The 22670-nt window shown below is 44.9% G+C and overlaps 1 protein-coding gene across 4 annotated transcripts in view; it reads right to left on the bottom strand.

Moving 5' to 3' along the window:
- Positions 1-22670, bottom strand: part of LOC142786893 (atlastin-3-like) — a 238491-nt gene that overhangs the window by 5238 nt on the left and 210583 nt on the right. For 3 of the 4 annotated variants that reach the window (XM_075884593.1, XM_075884591.1, XM_075884590.1), the window contains 3 exons: positions 14705-14806; positions 8778-8876; positions 6768-6839 (listed from right to left, as the gene is read on the bottom strand). In XM_075884593.1, the coding sequence (XP_075740708.1) occupies positions 6768-6839; positions 8778-8876; positions 14705-14806 (273 nt within the window). The remainder of the gene's footprint in view (positions 1-6767; positions 6840-8777; positions 8877-14704; positions 14807-22670) is intronic. The other variant, XM_075884592.1, reaches the window with a different exon arrangement.

Genomic DNA, 22670 nt, shown 5'->3' with positions numbered 1-22670 from the left:
ACATCAGTTAAACTTTCAATCATTTCTTTCTTTCTTCTACACTTTAAACCAACAGGTTTCTCTGTATCTGAGTAATAAGTTTTGAATAATCTTCACTAATTATTATGTGGGTGCCCTTTAGCTTGAAGCAATTTTTCAGTATCTTTTCTTTGGCTGAGTAGTCTGAAATTTTAAGAATTACAGGGTGGTATTTGCCAGGCAGTTTTTTTCCAAACCTATGTATTCATTCTATAAAGAATGAACCCAAATATATCATCACTTATCTTATTCAGTAAGTCATCATTACTTTCAGGTCGTCACTCCTTTTTACGTCTCTGATGACAAGGCTGTTTCGTCTCGAGTGATTTTCTGGGTCATCAACCTGTCCACATAGGGCACTCAGTTTAGTATCGCTCCTGTCTATTGTATACTAAACCTTTCAAAGTTGGCATCTACACTTTCCATGCAATCTAAATATTTTTTAATGGTTATTATTCTGTTCTGCTCTTGATTCATAGTAGCCTCAGATGATGTCTCTTGCTCTTCCATTTGAAAAATTTTAGACAAGCTGGTTTTTAGCGTTTCTAGTAGTTTCTTAAGCATGGAGTCCATGGTAGATTCAGGGTTTTCCCCAACATCTCCTGGGAGTGGAATCAGCAGACCCGCTAGCGCTAAACAATCACTTGTGCAGTTCAAATTAGTGTGTGGACACGGCAACACATCCCCGAACTGATCATCCGAACGATAACTTCACTTCTAGTCCTCAACCTGCACAAGTTAGGGTATATCAGGTGACATTACCGTGGCTTGGTTGCCGTGTCCGCTGCCACTCAAAGCAAAAGGTGTCCCTTTTATAGCTGCTGGCGTGGCACTGGCAGCGTAGATTGATGACGCCATCATTCCGCTGGCGCTGGCAGCGTAGAGTGATGACGCCATCATTTCACGAGGATGTGTAGAATAGGAGTGGCGGTTTTACTGCAGATACGGGGATACGGGCATACCGAAGATTTCACCAGCATTGACGCCAGCATCGATATGTGGGGTTAAACGACCAAAATCACCATTATATTATGTGAGATGCTGCAGAGGATAACTCCGGAAATTTCGACCGCATGGGGTACTTTAACGTGCACCCAAATCTCAGTCCACGGGCCTGCAGTATTTTTGACTCCATCGAAAATGCAGCCACCGCAGGTGGGCCTCATCCGGCAAACCTTAGCACTTTAGCCACTAGACCAACGCGGCGGGGTAGGGAGAGAGGTAAATAAACGTTTATTTCGAAACAATGGTCCAAGCGATGCCCGGCATCGTCCTAAGGTGGGATGGTTGCACAACCGTGGTTACAGGTTGCACAACCGATGCTTGTGCAGCCTATGACCACGGTTGTACAAGTGGTGTTTTCAGCAACTGCCGAAAGAGCTGCGCTTGTTGAAGCTGTGGTCATAGCTTGCAGAACGTTCACTTTTTATGTTATCCCCTTGGTGGCATTTTGATCACGTAGAAAAACTCATTCGCATGTCACAGGGCATTGTTTTAAGGAACCTCTGGTTGTTGTCAGGTTTTTGTTGATGTGTCACAACTCAAACAAAAGCCTCCTTGCTTCCAGGGTTCATTCGGCTGTTGATGACAGGTACACCATCGAAAACATTTGTGTGGTCGGCTTTTCAAAAACGCCGCGTTCTGGTTCCATGCAAACACTGCTTTTACAACCGACGCTCTCATTCTCCTAAGAGTGAATCCAGTGGGTCCTGAAATGTAAACTACATTAAAAAAGTGTTGAAGCCATTCAATTGTTAAGAGAATGTCGAGAAAAAAAGAAAACAGAAAAAGGTTCTTGTAACAGAATTTCTTGTGCGCTTTTTTTCTGTTTCTCCCTAATGGAGTGATCACTTGCGCCTTGTGCGTGTAGTAAAAGTTTTTATTCCGACCAAATATGTTCGGTGGTACGGGTCTGGATCCCGTCTTGGCGTCGGCTTAAGGTTTATGGTCTTGGACGGTCCAGCATTGGTGCTCTAGGTCAGTGATTAGCAGCGTAAGCTCGCAGATCGTGCGGAGTTGGTCACTCTTTAAGGCTGCACCACAGGTATTAGTCATTAAAATGGGACATTGGCACAGAATGTGCACTGCCTGTCGCTTCAACATCTGGGCGTATATTGTTCAAGATAGCTGCTCTGAGGTTAAATTAGGTTTGTACCAACCGTCAATAAACAGACTGTTTCTGGTTCAATTTTGGCGAGTTGCTAAGAATGTACACTTTTGTGATCAGCTATTCCATTAAACTTTATTGCTGGTCATTCAGTCTTCCCACTCTGACTGATCGTATTGCCGGAGGCTTCACAAACCGGTGCTGGGTCTGGAAGCCCTCGAGCCATGTGGTGACCACCCTAATCGCTACGTTGTAAGAAGGGGTATTCATATCAGATTGGCCTCTTTTCTGATGCCTAATAGGGAGTTTTGCGACTCGTAGTGCGTCTGAGGAGATTATACCATTTTGCGACACTTGATGTCGCTGTTTGCAAATCACAGGTGAATACTTCTACTTGTGTTTGTGCTAAGCCCAATGTTATAGCTACTTCCTCTGCCTTATTTCACGTGTGACAAACTGAAGGTGGCACTCGTCAAACCTTCTTCTCACTGTTCAAGCAAAACGACGGGGAAAATCTAGCGCAATCATTGTGGTTTATCTCTTTTGTCGTCAGCCGGCTACCTATCGGTACATCTGTATGTACGACGAAGATTTTTATCTCGCGAGTGTTCTGTGCCCGTGCCGATGTCAAAATAACTTTCCCGACCCTTTTTTTGCTCACCTACATCAGCGTTACAGCTTTGGCTTCCAATTCTGCATTAAAGCCCAATCAAAGTAGGCCCTGTGCTGCGCTTGCTTGCTTTCCATGCGTCAAACTTTGTATCAATTTCTTTGTTCACAACTTAAGCGCATAAAAAATTACGTGTGATGCCGTCAAAAAAATATTGGTCGTTATTTGCAACAGCCTTTAACTTGACCCAAATGTTTAGCAGCTGCTGTGTAAGGGGAGGTAAGTTTTCGAAGTTTAAGCAAGAATTTATCTAGATGAAAGCACGAGTGAAAGGTGGAACAACGATGGTTATATGAAGTATTGATTGGTTTTATAGTTATCTCGCAACACGTTTCAATCCAGTAAGAACTAGCACATCGCAGGGACGAGAAAGATAAAAGTGAATAGGTATTGTGTCTGTTTCTTGTCGGCAATGGTACAGTCGTTGGAAAGAAACTCTTTAAGGAGAAACCGCGAGTACTTGTTCGTCAGTCCAGGAAACGCCATCCTTGCTTCCTCGGGCAGAGAAACCGCAAGCCGGCCGCCGCAGGAAGTACCATTCAGTAAGCATGGCATTCGAGTCTCCTCATCACTCACTTCCCTGACAGGAAAGGCGTGCAGACCTCCTCAATAACTCAACGCTACTGAAACCAGTTGTCACTGGTTGAGAACATCACCGTTGTGATCACTGAGACGTCTAAATATTCCGCGGCAATGGCCACCGGCAATGGTTTTCCAGGTAGCACACCAGAAGATGTACTAGGGTCGCAGTAATCTCCACAGCCGTCACTCCTGGTTCTTGCGGCTCCTCACCCGACCTGCCCAATGACGTCATGTGGCTGACGTCCTTCCTTGCCCAGGAGCAATATGGCTTCGCCGTGCGAAGTTATGAATTATTGTACTGCGCTACCAGTGGTTGGAACTGATACTCTAAAACAGAGAGTGAACTTTTGGACAAGATATTTCTCTCCCAAGGGAGTGCCCAGTCCTCTCTTAGTTCAGGGAGTCTCTTTACCTTGCCGCTTTTGTACTCAGTGCTGTACGGATTAACTTCTGGAGTTCCCAGGATTCCAGAATGATGCTGACCTGTGGATAAAAACAAGCACTCTTGCGACCGGCTATGCCTGGCCGGATCATAGGAAATGCTTGGTAGACATTGACCGCATTCGTGAAGCTGCCAAAACCTGGTGCAGCTGTGAAGGCGCTGAACAACAATTTCGGCCTGAACGATCTTCAAGGTAAAGGCATGTATTTCACATATTTATTCACGCCTCCGTCCTTAAACCTGCCGACCCAGGCTCTACCTTGGAAGGGCGCTGTGAAATGCATCACCTCGATGGTGCAGTTTGAGGGCCCGCCAACCTGCTCTGCCTTGGGGTCAAGCTACGAGGGGCAGCAGATCTTGGTACAGCTGCAGCCTCTAGTTACTCTACGGGGAGCTTGACAAATCACCTTGTGGCAGTCATCGATCCTAGCTGTCAGGTACACACCTCCCTACTAATGTCAGTCTATCTATCGGTACCTGCAACAAAACCAACCTCGACAGAGACCAAGATCGTCTCTAAGCCACAGCAGCTGGTAAGTCGGTGAAGCTGGTCAGTGCCAGAGTGACTGGAGGCGTCGGTTTACTGCGCGTGAATGCTAGATCTCTGCAGACTAGCTGGAGCCTTTATTCTCGGTTCGGTGCATATTCAAGAGCTGCGTCATTCCCGAACATCAGCACCGTCATTGACCGAGTGTGCAGGCGCTTGCCACTTTCCAAGTGCCGTCTCTCTAAAAAATTCTGATGTGGGTATCACGCCTGAGAATGATGTGGTGGAAGACGAGCTGGCAGTATCGACGTTTGTACCTAATTAATAAGGCTTCTGACCGCAATGGCTTGGCTGCGCATCACACGTTGTCAAAAAGCCAGGAGTCAAGCAGCAGTATGACGTCGGAAATTTGGAAATATTAAGGCCTGCCACTCAAGCAATTACCTGAACCTTTTCCTGCAATGCTAAGATGACTCGTAGCCTCTGGACCCACGAAGAACAAAACAGTAGCCTTCACACAGTGTGTGCCCGATATTCTGAAAGTTAGCGTCGTCAATTTACAGCAAGAATGAGACCTGCACCACCTGGATACTCCGACACAGCCCATGTCACCCACCAGAGTATCTGACGGTAAAGCAACACAAGTCTAGGCATATGCAGAAACAATCACCATGGCTTGGTCAACGCCCGACGTGAGAGACGATTTCGGCAACTCTTTCTGCAATGTCGCAGCGTGACCGAGACCTGCAGCCACACTGAAGTGGTCAATCTAGGCCACCTGAGTCTTCGGCGCTTCTACAAGATACATCGTGGCCTGCAAAAGAACGAGTACTGAAACACGAGCCAGTTTCACCCGCCAGAGACGATACGGCAGCTCACCATGTTACGTCACAGCCTTGGCCGAGTCTAAAGACTACAACGCCTATAGAACCGAAGTGCGGCCTTGGCGAGACTGGGAAGATGAGGAAGACGACGATGGGGATATGGAACAATCGGCCAAGAAAAGGGTGTGGTGCCTGTTTCTTCTCAAAAATCCTTATGCTAAGAAATCGGTGTTTGCTGATTCTTTCACGGTCGTCAGAATTTATGCTGAACTGAATAAGGCCATACATATCAACGTAAACAAAAAGCTGTTGCCTAGAAAGCACAGAAAGTCGTGATAACGTGCATTTGAAATAAGAGTGCAAATCATTGTCACCGGTCGATTCCTGATGGGCAGTAATGCGATCACAATACAAAAAGCACTCACAGGGCCTCTGTTGCATTTGCCTAAGGAGACTCGAAGGGCGAACGCCATCTTCCTTTTCTTCAGTCTATACGTTGCTCCTGCGCCGCCTGAGGCGGTTGCAGCTAGTAAATCCAAGTAAACAAGTGGTGCTGAGCTAAGGAGGCGGAAAAGAGAACAGCGGTGAGCGTTGAGCGCAACCTCTGCTCGGCGATGTGAGGAAAGAAAAGAAGTGTGACAGTAGAGAAAAGCGCAGAGAAGAAATAATAAAACGTACCATTTTTGTCTAGGCGGGATTCGAAGTCGTTTACGTACAGTCCGAACCCAAACGCAATGAAAACTCTGCCAGCTAGGGACTTTATCAGAAAATTTTAGAGAACCATTGATTTTACTGTTCTGTGTGAGCGAACAAGAAAAAAAGCTGCAAAAAGGATAGGCAGTAGAAATAGAAGATCTAAGCAGAAAGTTAGAAGAAAATGAGTATAGAAGATAAGAAACTGAGCTTAGCATACTCGTACGAGGTATGTTACATAGCAGCAGGGACGTGGGAAAGGTAAGGGAGATTTAAAGGGGTGTGAATGAGGTGGGCTGCGCCTATGGCTCTGCTATTTTTAGTCTTCGCATAGCGTGTGTGTTATTGGCAAGACAGAAGGAAAACATCCGGGCAGCATCGTGATATTCGAGAATGACACAGACAATGACATTCCTTCTCGAGTTCGAATTGTTGTCACTGGCCTCGGCAACATCTTTTATCAACTAGTTCGACCATTTGAAAATAACGCAGTTTGTTGTATTTGTAAAGATTGGAAGACAATCGCAGTACCTGTGGATGTTATTTCATCTTTACCAGAAGCACCGTCAATTTGAAACGCCTGAACTAATTAACAAGATAAGTTGTTGAAACCTATAACGTCACTTAGAGTCATATTAGTGCAGCCTCAGTTTTTTCTGCGTGAGAAGCAATTTGATTGTCTGTGACAATCTTGAATGTCTATATTTGTTTATTTTACCGGGAGTTTTTCTGCTAGTGTCTTGCCAATGCTACGGATTTTGCACTCGCTATGTATATGATTCAGAACTATCAATGAGAATTAGCAGAATCAGCGCCCTGCTGTTCGTTATTTTTTGTTTCGTGTCTCTGTGTTTTAAGTGGCGTGCCGTTGCCCAGTTTAAGAAGAATTCCAAACGATGTGCCGTCTTACTGTAACGTCAATCATATTCGGTTTAGCTCCTTACCATTTCCATGCCTTGTACGTATTGTTTCACAGCGTGAGCATATGCCTCCGAGTTGACTGTCTCTGTTGCCGCCTGCAATAAAAGTGCATCTGATATTTAAACATTGCCGCTTCAAAGTCATCCTGTACAATACAATAGTTATGTTATCTTTTTTAGTATAGCTTAATAGACCACGCTAAAAAAACGGCCGTGAAAAAGCTACTTGTGTCATGTATTTAGGATCCAAGCATTTTGTGTAAACTTGCAATCTTCGGCCGCTTCTATTCCTACGCTTATATCAGTTTATAGTTTCACGCACAATAAAACAAGGCAAGTATATACATTCCACTTTGTGACATGATAAATAATGCTTCTAACGCGGGGTATTGCTTCAGCCAGCGCCAAGGCAAGCGGACTTGTCGTCGGCACAACTACAGTTGTGTATATTGCGCGTGCATATTCTTTGCTCTGGCCTCCAACCCAAGCAAAAGAGAAGGAAAGAAAAGGATAAGCGTGCCAACTAGATGGGTGAGGGGGAGTAAATGGCGGGCGAAATAGGTTTACCCACAATAAAACAGAAATCAATTAGCAAATCGAAACCTTGGAAGTGGTGCTTTTGACGAAATTGAGGGAAAGCTGCGTTTTAAGAATCTCCAATTGATTTTGTCAATGTCAAACTTTCATTGGTCGCTGTCATAGTTGAGAACAGAACCTACCTCAGCTTCTAAACTTTCGTAAAGAATCGCCATACTCAACCCTTGCGGCTTTTTTGTTTCATTTTACCTAACTTTTTTACTAACTAAACCTCGGCTGCACCCACGGTTTTGACAAGCCCACTCGTAGAAACGTTCACTCTCACAACAGCTGCTGTTCCACTGTTTTCAAGCATCCTTGAAGGCAATCTCTGGTTTTCAGTGCAACGTTTATCGAAGTTGAAGTTTTGATCCATCGTAGCTCACAAAGATAAGTTTATACATTCCTACAAAGAAAAAAACTCGCACTTCTAGATTTCTTGTCCTTTCTGTAAGCGTCTTTGAAAACACCGTAAATATTTTACGAAGAAAGAAATTTGTATTTCACAACACATATTTCACAGTTTATAAATTCATCCTATTCGATATGTTAACATCCACAAACAAGCCCCACCGCGGTGGTGTAGTGGCTAATGTACTCGGCTGCGGACACGACTGCATTTTCGATGGTGGCGAAAATGTTGTCGGTACGTGTGCTCAAATTTGGGTGCATGTTAAAGAACACCAGATGGTAGAAATTCCAGGAACCCTCCACTACGGCGTATCACATAATCATATGGTGGTCTTGGGACGGTAAACCCCGCATATCAATCAACAAACAGGACAATTTGCTTCTTTTCCCTGTTTCGCCTCGTGTTTCCTACTATGGCACACAAAAAACTCCCTTTTTGCAATCAGATGACAAAGCTTAGCCAAATATTGATATTAACTCCCCCAGACTGTCTGAACAAATTCGCTAACAAAGCAGATAAAAGCGAAGTTTGAAGAGAAATAAAATGTTAGCACATCCAGTGCCAGAATTTCAAAAAAAATCCTTTTGTTTTTGCCTTCCATCAAACGCACACTTCCGGATGACGCCACGAGTTGTCCTTAACGCTTCCTTTGAGCTACAACCCGTTAAAAAGCAAATGTCAGATAAGATAATAATCGTCTTGCTAAAATAATGAATGGCTTGGGTAACAAACGTATCAATTGCATTGGCGCGAAGAGCTAGGTGTGTGGTACTGACTTTCTGATCAGGTGTCGTGCCGCTGTGTAAGACGTTCGATGCTTTTACAGGATACCCAAGTGAAGTCATACGTTAACTGTAACCTTCACAGCGAGGTGATTGTGACAGTAAAAACAAGAAAAAGCTCCAAATCTCACAACCTCTAAGTTCCAAGCTCAAAAAGGATGCTTCACTTACATTAGTGCCCTCTTATTGCTTTCGCGCCGACTTTGTACAACTGTTAGTCACCTGCCTACAAGCTGACAAGTGGGCTTCTGTTGGTATACTCACCGCTTCGTCGCAAAGCATAAAAGGTGGGTCTAGTGGAACTGTTTCCATGTCCAGTAAATCAATACACTGGTGACTCCCAGGGTCTTCAGTGCCATTTAGCTGCGCAAGTCAATTTTAAAGCGAAGAATAAGTCACCTTCAAGAGTATCGTAGTTGCTTCATTTCTTTGTCGTGGTAGTCAGCAAACAACTGCTAGTGCTTAAACGGGGCCACATGAGACACAATTTGCGCTCCTGATCAATGCTTTGTAGGTTATTCCTTGGGTGATCATGAGTGAGCAGGATAAACTTAAGTGCACTTGGTGAACAACTTAGTTTATTACGCGCAACTTTATGAACACTCGGGTAGATTGAATGTCTGACAACACTGGCGCACTCACGACGCCAGACGTGACAACCCGATGCTCCTGTGGGGTCACCTACACGTGAACTTACACTGTTAAAGCTTTTTAAACGTCGGCACTATAAATTTCAAGGTTTGCAAAGGCTGAAGCTTAACTGGCAGCAGTGAATTAAGTAGGTTATGTTCTATGAAGCACGGGATTCAAAAGTAGGTGCAGCTTATAGCTGGTGACTGCTCGGACTAATTTTGCAACGAAATACTGTCTGCAGTTCATTTTTCACGCATGTACCGGCACTACTGCAAAGTCGGCTGACTACATCAATCTTTTGTTGAAAACCGAAATTTGGGAGCAGTTGAGTAAATCGAGTACGGTAGAGCAAATGGCATATTCCAGTTTTATTGTAATATGTGAGAAACAGCTTAAGGCATTCCCACAATCTTTTACGTGCTCACATAAGCAAAACGCAACTGAATTTCAAATGATATCTTTTTTTCTGATTATGTTGCCTATTCTTCCTGTGGTCCACTCCCAAATTTTAAAGGGGGTTCGCCTATTAATTGTACCTTTTCTCTCCAACTATCGAAAAGGATTTAGTATTATATAAACGTGTTATTGTAGAGAGTCATAGGTTATATTTAGCTAAAATAAAATTACGATTTCATGGAGCTGTTCTGAAAAAAATAAAATATTCACGTACAAGGCATCAGAACGTGCATATTGTTGTGTAAGTCTTTTACAGCTTCAGTTTTTTAAGAAACAGGGAATAATTTTATTTCAGATTGTTCCTAGCTTTTTGTAGCTGACGCAATGACATTTTAAAATCAATTCAGCTCTCTTTGAGAAAAGGTATATTGAGGTTGAGAAGTTTATAAAAAACGCAGCCCCGCCGTGGTGGTCTAGTGGCTGATGTACTCGGCTGCTGACCCGCAGGTCGCGGGATCGACTTGCGGCTGCGGCGGTTGCATATCCGTTGATGCGGAAATGTTGTAGGCCCGTGTGCTCAGATATGGGTGCACAATAAGGGTGTACGACACACTTTGGAGTGGCCACTCTTGGAGTGGCCACTCGACGTCAAACTTCCACAGGTTTATTCTTCGTCGGAGTACAGTGCATTTTTGATGCAAAATTGCAAGTTCAATTATTTGGAGGGGGGTTGACCCTCATTTCTCTTCAAACATACGAGTGTCATCTCTGTCATCTTTTTGATACATAGATACATAGATAGATAGATAGATAGATAGATAGATAGATAGATAGAATGAGTAGATAGATAAATAGATAGATTGATAGATAGATGGAATAGGTAGATAGAAAGATAGATAGATAGATATATAGATAGATAGACAGACGCCAAAGTGCTTGCTTTACGCAAAACAATTATTCGCATATAATGTTCATTTCCCCAACTAAAACACATCGCATTCTTGACGTCGGGCTTGTTTTCTGGCTACCTCACACCATATGAGCGTTAAAACCAAACTGCCTTGATGGTTATTGTATAGGAAGGCCCCAACAACGATAATGGTGTCATCTCCTTAAGAATGCGTACAACTAAGCATGCGTACAATTATTATCTTGAGATCTACAGGTTGAATGTTCCTGTCAAGAAATGCATGGGGGATGTCTCTAGACGCAATGATAAAACTCTACAGAGCCCTATTTCTCAGTTTTCTGGGATATAGCTTGACCATGCTTAGCAATCCCAGCAAGACCAATGTTCGTGTTCTACAGGCAGTACAAGTCCAAACACTGAGAGTGTGCCTTGGTCTGCCCAGATGTACGTCAACAGAGGCAACAATTACAATTGCTGGTGACTATCCGATGAAAACTCAAATTGTTGTAGAAGTCCTGAGAACGCACATCGGACACTTCGCACATGCTCCCTGTCAACACCTTGCACTGTTGATTTCAGGGAGGCCACAAGCATCGTTCGCTAAAATGGGTGTTAAGTACAACGAGAAACTTCCCTCTGGCTTCACTCCTGCATCTAAACCATCGATACCCCCTTGGTGTCTTATTCGACCCACAGTAAATCTCAGTGTACCAGGGATCCGGAGGAAATCTGAGCTTTCATCGCCCGTGCTGAAACAACTGTTTCTTCTTCAATTGCACAAGATATATTCAGACAGTGAACATATATATACCGATGGCTCCACGAACCGCCAGTGTTTGTCAGGTGCAGTAGTTGACCCAGCAAGAGGTGTTACCATCAGCTTTAGGACTGACCACTTCATTGCATCTACAGCAGCGGAACTAGCTGCTTTGCGCACTGCACTTCGTGTGGTCACTCAGGAACCACCGCAACAATGGTCGATTTTCAGCGGCTCAAGGGGTGCCCTACAACCTGTGCTTTCATTACTGCGTCGCAGACCGTATGAACGGTTTGTTTTCGAAATGTTTTCTAAATTCGATGCCTTCTCCACACTTCACGCGAGAAAGGGCATGATGTCACGTTTTAGTGGCTGCCAAGTTACTGCGGCGTCATAGGGAACGAACAGGCCGATACTGCCACGTGGGCAGCTCTTGAAGGAACACGAGAAGAAGGCATACCACTTTCGCGGACCGATGCAGCCAGTAATCTTTGACGACTTGCGCATGAAGTTACGTTTTCACTATGGGGCCCACCTAGCAACGAGACGAATCGTCAACACCACCCGTCCTCTTTGATGGCTCTCCGCATGCCCACTGGGCTCGATCGAAGAGAAGCCACCCTTCTTCATCGCTTATGGCCATGAACGGCATTCACAAAATCTTATTCTTTTGTCATAGAAATGGCCCACAATGCTCTCTGCGATGCCTGTCATTGCGAAAAGACGCTTCACCACATCCTGTGCGACTGTCCGTTGTATGACTTCCAAAGACAGTCACTAGCTTGCGTTCTTGCACGCATCGACAACAGCCAAGTGTCTATAGACTCTATTCTGTCAACTACCCTAGAGAATACATTGCAACAGAAGGTGACAAAACCTCTGTTTAAATTCGTATGCCACACAAACTTGAACAAGTGGCTTTAACAACATTGTCACACACCGCGAAAGACAAAACTGGACTATTTCTGAGTGTGCACGTGTGCTGCCATTTGTGCTGTGTTTATCTCTCTTTCCTCTCTGCTCTATCTTTCAACTCCCCCATCCTCCTCCCATGCACAGCGTGGCAAATCGGCTGTCTATAGGCTGGTTAACCTCCCTGCCCTTCTTTCCCTAATATTTTCCTTCCTTCCTTATACAGGCTGAACGATGTGACTGAGGTCATGCTAGACAAACACAATAACCTTTTACTAACAGCGTACGACATAAAGGAATCGTCACCAAGTCGTAGTCTATGCTTCGGTTGGAATAGTGTGATTAGGGTAAACATAGGCGTACAGCGATTTCAACAATGCGTTGTTTCCCTTGCCTGCTATATTCCACAAAAATATTGCTGCTTTTTTGTCCTCATGTGGCAAAGAGAGTGATGGGTGCGCCATAGCCTAATCAAGTGATGCCAGCATTGAAGTGAGCTCATCGGGCAGCTGATTGGCTTTTCTGGCCGATGTTGTGTTGATCTCGTGAAATAACACGCGAATAAGGCAGCCACTTGGTTATCTGCCTCCCACTCCAACGCAGCATTTTGTACTTGTGCTTGTTGTAGTCTCTGCTGACGTTCTTTGACGGGTTGCGTATGAATAAGTGGTGGCCGTCCTGTTGAGAGAGATCTACCAGTTTCTTCTCGTTCACGGGAGGTGCTTACCACGCTGGACTACAGAAAGCGATTGTACCTAAGAGTCTGACTTGCCTATAAATGCTAGATTTCGGTCCCGAGAATCTTCTTTGGTGACGACGTTTTCACCTAGCTGTTGCCCCGTCCTCTTTGTGAAGTTCGCTGTCTCTAATCACCTCCTGAAGAATAGAAATCTTTATCTTAAGATAGCTTCGGACGAAGTTCTGTGAGCACCGCGATGGTTAGGGCGTTTTATTGTAGTTACACTTTGTTATATTCTGAGCAGGGTTCGGCGCAATGAGGCCACAGCAATAAATTTCTCCAAACGGCATCAAAAGTTTCATTCTCCTAGCAGATATGCCAGACGACATAGCACATAGCTGTTGGCATAAATGAATGATCATAGTTACGAAAATAGCCAACTTTCGCTTAAGAGGTAAGAAAGTGAACCTTGAACGTTTTTTTTGCACACATATTGTGTCCCCTGGGTGGCCTACCAATGCCACCTAGAAAAATATTTTCAGGCCTGCTTACTTTCACCGTGACGTCACTTGTTTTGCCTGAGCGAGCACGCATGCGGTAGGCTGTCAATTTTTCGCCACCATCGTCTCCCGTTAAAGGATAAAGGGTTTGCGGTGAGTTTTACGCGCTTAGCATTTTATTCTGCCTTTAGCATCGAAAATGTGCTGCTTAAGTTGATGTATTATCCTTGAAAACGTTGGGATATCTATCTGTGAGCCAGTTACCATCACATATTCATGCTACAGTTCACGAACACTGAAAACCATGGGCTTCACGATTCATGAACAAGCACACCATCACTCCACTAACACGTTCATCAGGCTTGGCAATTATTGTCTATGGAGCAATGAGAGCAACTGTATGCACATCGGTGAAGCGAAACACACCGGTCTAAATGTACTGACTTCAGACCCAGTGGCAGAAGCCTTAAGCAGGCCTGAAATTATCTAGAGGGCATTGGGCCTACACGTACGATGGCGTTATTCTCACTTGCTGCTTTTATCAACACTTGAAGGTTTGCGATGCTGATTCTGGGTTACATCTGTGAATTGCTCAATATACTGTAGCACTAACAGTTAAATGATGAACCGGACTTGGATGTCACCTAGTGGTGTTACGTGCTGCAGTATGCTAAGTGCACACGTGCTTATCACATTTATTACAAAGATAAAGTAAATGGCAGCAAACGAGAGGTATAGGGAGGTCAACCAGTCCAGGGAATCCGGTTTTCTGCCCTACAAGTAGGAACTGGATGGAGCAAAAAGGAGACGAAAGAGAAGAATTGCCAAAATGTTTTTTTCTCCTTGTAGATTTATCTTCATATCATTTGGGGTGGTGTTATCAATGTACAACGAGATTGCCTTAGGAATGATGACAAGCAGATGGCCGGCATGATTTCGAGGGGTCCACCATAAAGCGTAGGCAGGTAAGCGTAAGAGAAGACAGTGTGAACAAGGCCCGTTCTTGCCATCGTGTATAGCTGGTGAAGTCTAGTCCCAAGAGCTCTCAAGTTATTTCACGCAATGTACGCTGTCTGCTAAAACAATAGGCAATAAGACGCTAAGATATATCCTTGCACTCACATGACACGAACGATGCCCACTGGGCTCACCGACGATAGTGAATATTGATATGTGGCCTCACATATGCATTGAAGAAAAAGTAACTCGTTTCCACAAATAAACAATTGACCGAAGCCAGAAAAGGATTCTCTATGTTAATACGAGCCACCTGAACTTGTTGGTGGGATAGATATGCAAGGGTTATAGAACTTAATTCACCCATTTATGTTTATTTCAAAATATTTTCGGGAATCTACTGACACCATCTTGATAGTTTTTGCATGAACAAATTTCGGTACTCACAAGCGGTGTGGTGTCGTCTGAGGAAACTCTGTCAGCAGTATACGTATGTCTTCTCTTGGAGTCTCTTTGAGTTGTCAATGCGTTCTGAGGCTGCGCCATGCTCTGCAAAACAGGGGCACTTTGCTTACAAAATGATACAGTGCAACTATGTTAGTAAAGTCATATGCCATCTTAAAATAAATCGTGCCAATGTTAAACCTGTGCGCCAGAACCAAAATCACCAGCGGTGGCGCGCCGTGTATCCACCTTCAGCAGCGGCTTGTCAACGGTACATCAAGAGGAGGGAGGGAGTGAATTTATTAGTTTGTCAGGGTGTAATTCGGTCCCAACAAATAAAAAATCTGTTTCCTAAAAAAAGCAGCAGTTAGCGTGGTAGCAACAGGTCTTAGCGTTCTATAAATACAAAAGCGCTATCTCAGTTTAGGGGAAATAGCAGGTGTTAATACGGGTGTTCAGCACCACGAAAAAAAAGTTTTGCGAACTGCAGTTTCCGCAATTCTTGTCATAGTGCTGAGTATAGAGTAAGGGGAGAGCCTGGGGCAAACAACGCGAGAAGAATTCAGCACATATCTACTGGGCATGACTTTTACGGCGTCAAAGAAAGGCTAGAATACTCGAGCCCGTGTGAATGGTCATTTAAAATACATTTTTCCATGTTTCACTTCAGTGACAAAACGACGAGAAACAAACAACATTATTCAGCGCGTTCTGACCTTGTGCATTAAATATGGTTTTACAGATAACGAAATCTTCTACATGCATTCTAAGGTTAATTTAAGTGTTACTCTAATGCTAATAATTTTTTTCGCGACTTTATGTAAATAGCGTACAAATGTGGCCCAAGCAGCGAGCCTCGAGGCATCGCTGATGTTATCGGTATGTCAGATGACTTCACGAGTTTAAGCATAACGAAATCTTAGCGCGACTACAAGTAATCTGTTATCTTTTATGTTCAATCAACGATGTTCAACGCCAAGAAAATCGTGACGTCGATTCAATCAACTCCAAGAAAATTGTGAATAAGCTAATGGTCTTGCATTTCAAACAATGTTAAGTCTTTTAAACTAGTTAGTAAGTATGGCATAAATCTGTCTTCTGTCATTAAGGTAAGAAGCAATGTCGTGAGTAATTTAAAGCCAATGCATAACAGTAAAATAGCAGCACATCAGCCGTGCTGTGATCGGGAAAGTATATTGTGTGCGTGTAAATATTCCGCAATATATTGAGAGGCATTCACGCCCAATGTCACAAAACTTAGGAAGTTGCGATATAGATTGCGACATTTGCTACAGCATTCAAATTTTTGAAAAGATGCGCCTAACATGTCCAATATAGAACTGTCATCCAATTTGCAAAGCTCAAAATAGTTTTGATTTCAGGTCTTCTGGGATAAAAAGTAAGTTCTAGGCGACTTTCACTGAGTCATGGTCAAAAAAACCCATCGATGACGTCCCATTTTACAACGTGCGATAGGAGCACGTATCCTCATAACAAACTAAGGTTGCAGCTAACTCTTTTCTTTCGCTCTCGCCAAACGCAAAAACGCTGTTGTATAAGAATACGGCTGCTCCCGTAAACAGCAGTGTTCGTGCAGTGATATCAAAGCGCGTTCAAGGGTTCACAAGCCGTTCGCTGATGCCTGCAGAAACAGTGCTCGTGCCAGCACTCACGACCATGCCCTTAAATTCAAAGTGCACGTTTGCCCGTCAAGCCATGCAGCCTCCTATCTTAGCGTCACTTCATACAACTTTGTTCAGCAGAAGAAGAACACGAGAGGGGAGGAGGAGGAGAGGTCCACCTGGAAAGCAGGTTTCTAGCCCTCTACTCCTCATAGGAGTAAGAGGAAAAGGATGAAGTGGAGTAAAAGAGGTTGGCCTGGAAAGCAGGTTTCCAGCCAGCTACTCTTCATGAGGGTAAGGGGAAAAGAAAAAGAAAGAGGAGGGTATGATGAGGGGTGATTGTGATATAGCACAATGAGTCAGTGCACACAATGCCTCGTTCGGTGTAGGACACGCACAAACGTCCCTACTTTGTCAGAATCTCTAAAGACGGGAATTAAAACCTACCTTGCTTAGAAACGCGAGCAGGCAGTTTAAGCTGCGTTGTGCGTGATCCACACGTCCCCAAGCACCCAAAAGTTTCTCTTCCGAAAAGGGTTGGCAATCAAGGTCATCTGTGCGGCGCTTAAGAGATTGTCTTTCATGTGCGTATTCTAGGCGCACACAGGATTTGATTATTAGCCTCTGGCGTGTTACACAAGTTGTTGTTAGGATTTAGCTTTTGTCCAATTTTGCATAAATATCGTCACGTGTATGCAAAACCCAGCCGCCGTTTATGTAGTAGCGTTTCCTGGCCTCTCCTTAATCGGAATGGAACTCGAAAACCACGACAAAAGTCAAACCTATAAGTTTGCTCGTGGAGACAATCCGGATCTTTCCTTAGTCGTCGCATTGATGTCTTCATATCTTTGAACAGAAAGGTGTTGATGGCAAATTGGAAAAAGTGAATTGATATCATTTCACCGCTAGTGTACGCCATTTTCGCTTCTGAATCTGCTTCTTTATTCCCAGATATGGCACAATGACTGGAAATCTATTGCAAAAAAATGGCATGTCTAGACTGAAATTCAATATTCAACATATTCATTATGTCACACACCAGAGAACTGTATGCAGTGTATTGTTTTATGTAGCTTCTATTTAGCTGAAGGGCCGACTTGGGGTCGTAAAATATTATCCATTTTGCTGGACTCTGCTGTAAAATGTAGCATGCAGCTTGTCGGACGCCAGTCTGCTCAGCAGCAGTAGATGAAGTCTGGTGTGATATTTTGAGACGTTGAGTGGTTCCCATCTGTCGCACAGTGAAAGCTCTTGCTGAGGAGGTCTGCGTGACAGAGCCATCTGCAAACATGTGCACTGCGTATCTGTACATATGGGCAATAAAAGACAAAGCAAAATGCTTAAGACCAGCAGTTGGCATTTCTTACTTATTTGTTATTCCTGCGATTGAAAGTCGCACGATCGGCTTAGACATCGTCCAGAGTAGTGTGTCGGAGATCACATGTAGTACATGATTTGAAAGCAGCAGATCTCTGTGTGACAAAACAGCTTCTGAGTATGCAGCATTGGGTCGTGTGTTATAAGTCTGCCAGTAGATGATCTCGGTGCCTTGTCAGTAGCCTCAGATCTACTCGTAGCATTTCGTGTTGAAGATAAACACGAGAAGTGCTTCTTCAATAGTGCCCCATGTAGAAATGCATCGACAAATTCTTAGGCAAACTTCTAGGGCACGCGCCAGAGCGACCAAGGCCAGGCAACGCACGTGGAGCGATGTTATCGCATACGCTTCATGAGTGATAGAGATGAGCAGCTCCTTTATTCTATGCTTCAGCACTGTTCCTCTATAGCGCTTGCGAGATTTCGCTCGTGGTAACAGCATACAATGCGCATAGAAAAGTTATCAATTTGTCGATTCGGGCAGGCTTTTTTCTGAAGAGCTGCGTCACCATTGCTGTAAAAAACTCGGGCGTTGGTAGAATGAAAAAGGTCACCGCTTTGCCGCGAAAGCAAAGCAATGAACGTGATAGCAACAAATTGGAAGGTCACGCGCAGAATGGCAAGTAGATGGAAGCCTGCTCCTCGTTTCTCACGCACAAATGACGCACGAAACGTACTCATTGGTACAGGTAAACGCCAATAAGCGTCTCAGCTGTTACTTCGATGTGTCCGAAAAGCCCGTCGTTTTCGCAAGCGGAGGCTGTGAAACGATTGCATTACCCTTTGTGCACCCACTAGCTACAACAAAATCGTTCGAGTGCAATCCTAACGCCAACCTAGACGTATGATCATCCCCTCCGGGAAATGAGGGGGTGCGAGAGATCGTTCACTCCCCTCCTATCTGCGGGCCAATGTACGCGTGAGTAATTATTCAAGACGAACTATTATGTTATCAGAAACACCTCGCAGGTCGCACCTGCAAACAGCTAGTGCTACCATCGCATAAGCACAAAAAAGTGCTAAAGATGGCTCACGATTGACCGTGGGCAGGTCATTTAGGAGAGCAGGAAACACTACAACGGGTGAAAATCTCAATTTACTGGCCGCTGATGTTGCGAGACGTAAAGGAGTACTGTAGAACGTGCCATGAATGCCAGGTGAAATTCCCAATGAAACAGATAGATAGGGTTCCGTAACGTCCAAAGCCAGGCCCAGAACGCTATTTCTGATAATAAACATGGACTGCATTGGTCCTATGGTACCACTTCGGCTAGAGGTCACCTGTACGCTCTTTGTGTCGTAGATCTACGCACCAGACGGCCAGGAGTAGTATGCCTCCGTTCACTAACGAGAAGTGCTGTACGTGACGTGCTACTGTAGATATCTTCTCAACATGTGGTGCCAGACAACTTGCTCAGATCAGGGCACCAATTTTAGGTGTAAATCGGCACAGATGTTGCGAAAAGTGGGGGAATCTCTGAGGTTTACCACACCTGATCATCCTCAAAGTAACGGATTTGTGGAGCGCTGGAATGGCACGTTCAAAAAATGCTTTTTCACATGATCAGCGAATGAGGCCGCGAGTGGCACATAATGATTCTGTTTTTGTTATGGGCATATTGTGAGGGTCCACATGCGACTACGGGGTGGTCACCATTCGAACTCATGTACGGGCTGGTGCCAAACGGGCCCCTATCCATTCTCAGGAAGACTTGGTCAGGGGACTGAGAAGTTCCGGAATCACTGGGTATGCCAGCAGTGTAACATATTGCGAAGCTCTGAAGTTGTTTGCAAGGTGCTAGTGAAGAGCCGTCCGCCAGAGTGAAATCAGTCCGAATGAGTACGTAGGATGCTATAACTTGAGGACTACAGACAAACAGTTTGTCGCAGGGAACTAAGTACTACGGATCGAGAAGAAAGGAGAAGGGAAGTAGCAAAACGGAAGAGACCGATAACTGTGGTCAAAAAACTGCGATCGTAAAGTCATTTAGTTGAGCCTAATGACGGTTTGTGCAGAACCATTCATGCTAACAAACTTTGTCCATATCACACGGAAGAGCTGTATGAGTAATATTCGAGGGCAACCAGAAATTTGGAGACGTTCTGGTCCCGTCATGCGGGCCAGAGGAGCAGGCGACGCAGCAGCTTGTTGAAGTAGCTCATCTGGAGTCCACCGAGAAAAAACAGCTGCGAGACTTAATCGCGAGGCATTCGAGGGTATTCGCAAACAAACACGGCACCTGCAAAGTTCGAACGCACATAATCAAAATAAGGGGACAGCAACCAAAACGTGCATATCCTTACAGTGTGCTAGTAGCCCTGGTGCACGAAGAAGACAGGCAGGTAAAAGAGCAAGAGCAGTGCGGATTGGTATACTCAGTTGAAAGTTCACACGCGTATTCACTGCTCTGCGTATCAAAGAAGGATGGCGGCATCCGCATCTGTTGCGATTACAGGAGACGGAACAAAACAACAGAGACAGACACATTTCGCATGAGCGTGGTGACTGGCCTGTAATACTGGGTAGCGAAAGCCAAGTAATTAACTCTGCTAGACATGATCAGGGGTTACTACCAAATACCTCTCGACGAGGACAGGCTGGTTTGTACTGCTCCTGCCACTTCCTCAGGCCAGTATGCATGAAAATTGATGCCCTTTGGATTGAAAAATGCCGCCAACACCTATCAAGGGGTCATAAATGTTGTACTGATTCCGCATAGACATTACGCTTGCACTTACATTGACGATGTCACGATACACTCTGAGAGCTAGGGCGAGTACCTGGAACGTTTGGACAAGGTGCTTGCGTCACTGGCAAAGTCAGGGCTGACACTCAACGTAAGCAAGTGCCGTTTCGCACAACAGAAAGTTTAATTCTTGGGGTACATTGTAAAATCAGGCAGGCACGAGGCCGACCCAGAGAAGTTCCAGGTGATTAAAGAGATGCCGGTTCCCGAAACAAAGGGACAACTATGTAGTTTCCTAGGGCTGGCCAACTATTATTGGGACTACCCATCCGAGTACTCGAACGCTGTTATGCTTCTGAGCAACCTAACTGGCCGACGTATTGCACAGAAATCACCGTGGAATACACAGGCGCAAGAAGCTTTTAACAAAGTGAAAAACTGTCTAGTACAGGTGTCGGCATTGCAGGCCCCAGATCCGAGAAAATAATTTATCTTCGCCACAGATGCATCTGATTACGCCGTTGGTGCGTGCTTTGCACAGTAGGATCTGGAGGACAAGGAGCGCCCTGTCGCTTTTCTCTGCAAGAAGCTTAGCCCGGCTCAGAATCGATGTACCATATTACCACTATACAGAACGCGAGGCTAACACACTGGGCGTTGGCACTGCAGAAGTATAACCTGATATCGAACACAAAAGTGGGTCTCTAAACGCTAATGCAGAAGAAATGTCATGTTTGGTGACCCCAACAATGACGCATAAAAGATACAGAGAGGTAAGGGGTGTTTGCTTTGTCAATGCAGGCGCACGACAGGATCAAAGGTGTACGAGTGACGATTGGAGCCTCACGTACCAAGCCAGTGAACACATGTGAATGTGTGGTTGTGTTTAAGTGGCGTGTCATAAATACAGTGCAACACAGTTGGAGGAGAGGCGTCGTTTTCGAACTTAGTGCGTTCGCTGACTATCTTGGTACCCACGCCACTGACGGTGAGCCCACGCCATGCCGGAAGCGGTGTCATTGAATTGACGGAACAATGGGTGTCTGTCGGTCATAAAGGACATGAAGACCCACGTCGCCAAAGAACTTAGTGGTGGCACCTTACTGGAGACAAGAGCCGAGTGCGACTGCAAGGGTGAAAGATGCACTTGTGCTTCACTGTAGGCAACCGAAACAAGCGACAGTGGTGGAAATCATACACGGACCAAACATACTGACGGCCTGTCAGTCCAGCGTTGCTGGCACGTGCTCAGGAGAGGCAGTCCCATGGCTTGCTGATGCCGGACGCCTAACGTTCCAGAAACTGGTGTGAAGAAAGTGGAGCGGCGACGAGAGGGAGTGGTTCTTTAAAGAAGATCTGAGAAAAAAGGACTCCGTGCTTGGCACCTTCAACGGCAGCCAATCCAGAGGTGAGGAGAGATACATTCGTGTGTTCTGTTTGGATATTAAGAGTGTTTCCATGGCAGGCTAGGGTACAAAAACCAGTAGTGCCGGGACAAAAAGAAACAGAAACGAGTAAGCGTCCCTATGGAAGTGGTCTCCGAGTGGTCCTTTCCTCACAGTGGAAGCAGATGAAAAATGTTATCTTCAGCGTTTTTGCTGGTGGCAGCAAATGTCACACAACCAGTAAGGCGAGTGGGAGAACTATGACGGAACCTAAATGTCTACTTTCCCAATCGTTCGCTTCAGTCGCTCTACCTTCAGTGTGAACGAGCCGGTGAAGTTTCCAGTCAAGCGAGCAATTTCGTCACATAATCGTTCTCTGGTACCCAAACAGTGCCTCTTTTATCTTTCAAATGCCCGTCAGGTGCGTTCATTTCGTGTATTCCATGTGTCCAATCTATCTCTTCTTTGGATCTTTTCAACTTCACCCTGCTGGCTAGCCTTTGCTTCCACTTCGTCTTTATGAGGTTGAAAAGGCATCCCTTCAGTTATTTAGGTGTTGCCTTATTATAGATATCAAAGGAAGTATTTTCGAATGCGAGCGTCTTAATGCAGTGCTCAATCAACCTCACCAAAAAACTTTGTCAAGGTTGGCAAGCTTCTCACGTGACGTGTCACCAGAGGGCGGAAGCTTGTTTCGCGCGAACTCGATTAGTGATATTAGTGATAAACGTTTATCTGCTTAAAATGTGCCTTAAAATGTGCGGATGCCTAGAGATCTCAAAAGGCGTACAGACTTCATTGTGCATTTGTGCTTTCTTTCATTTCAAGCACTCATGCGCTAATTTATTTGCAAGCGTGTCGAGTTTCCTGTTTTCAGGACTTGTCTTCTTCCTCTTGT

This window comes from Rhipicephalus microplus, unplaced genomic scaffold (assembly GCF_043290135.1).
Source record: "Rhipicephalus microplus isolate Deutch F79 unplaced genomic scaffold, USDA_Rmic scaffold_38, whole genome shotgun sequence".
Taxonomy (NCBI): Eukaryota; Metazoa; Arthropoda; class Arachnida; order Ixodida; family Ixodidae; genus Rhipicephalus; species Rhipicephalus microplus.
This window is presented reverse-complemented; position numbering and strand designations above follow the sequence as displayed.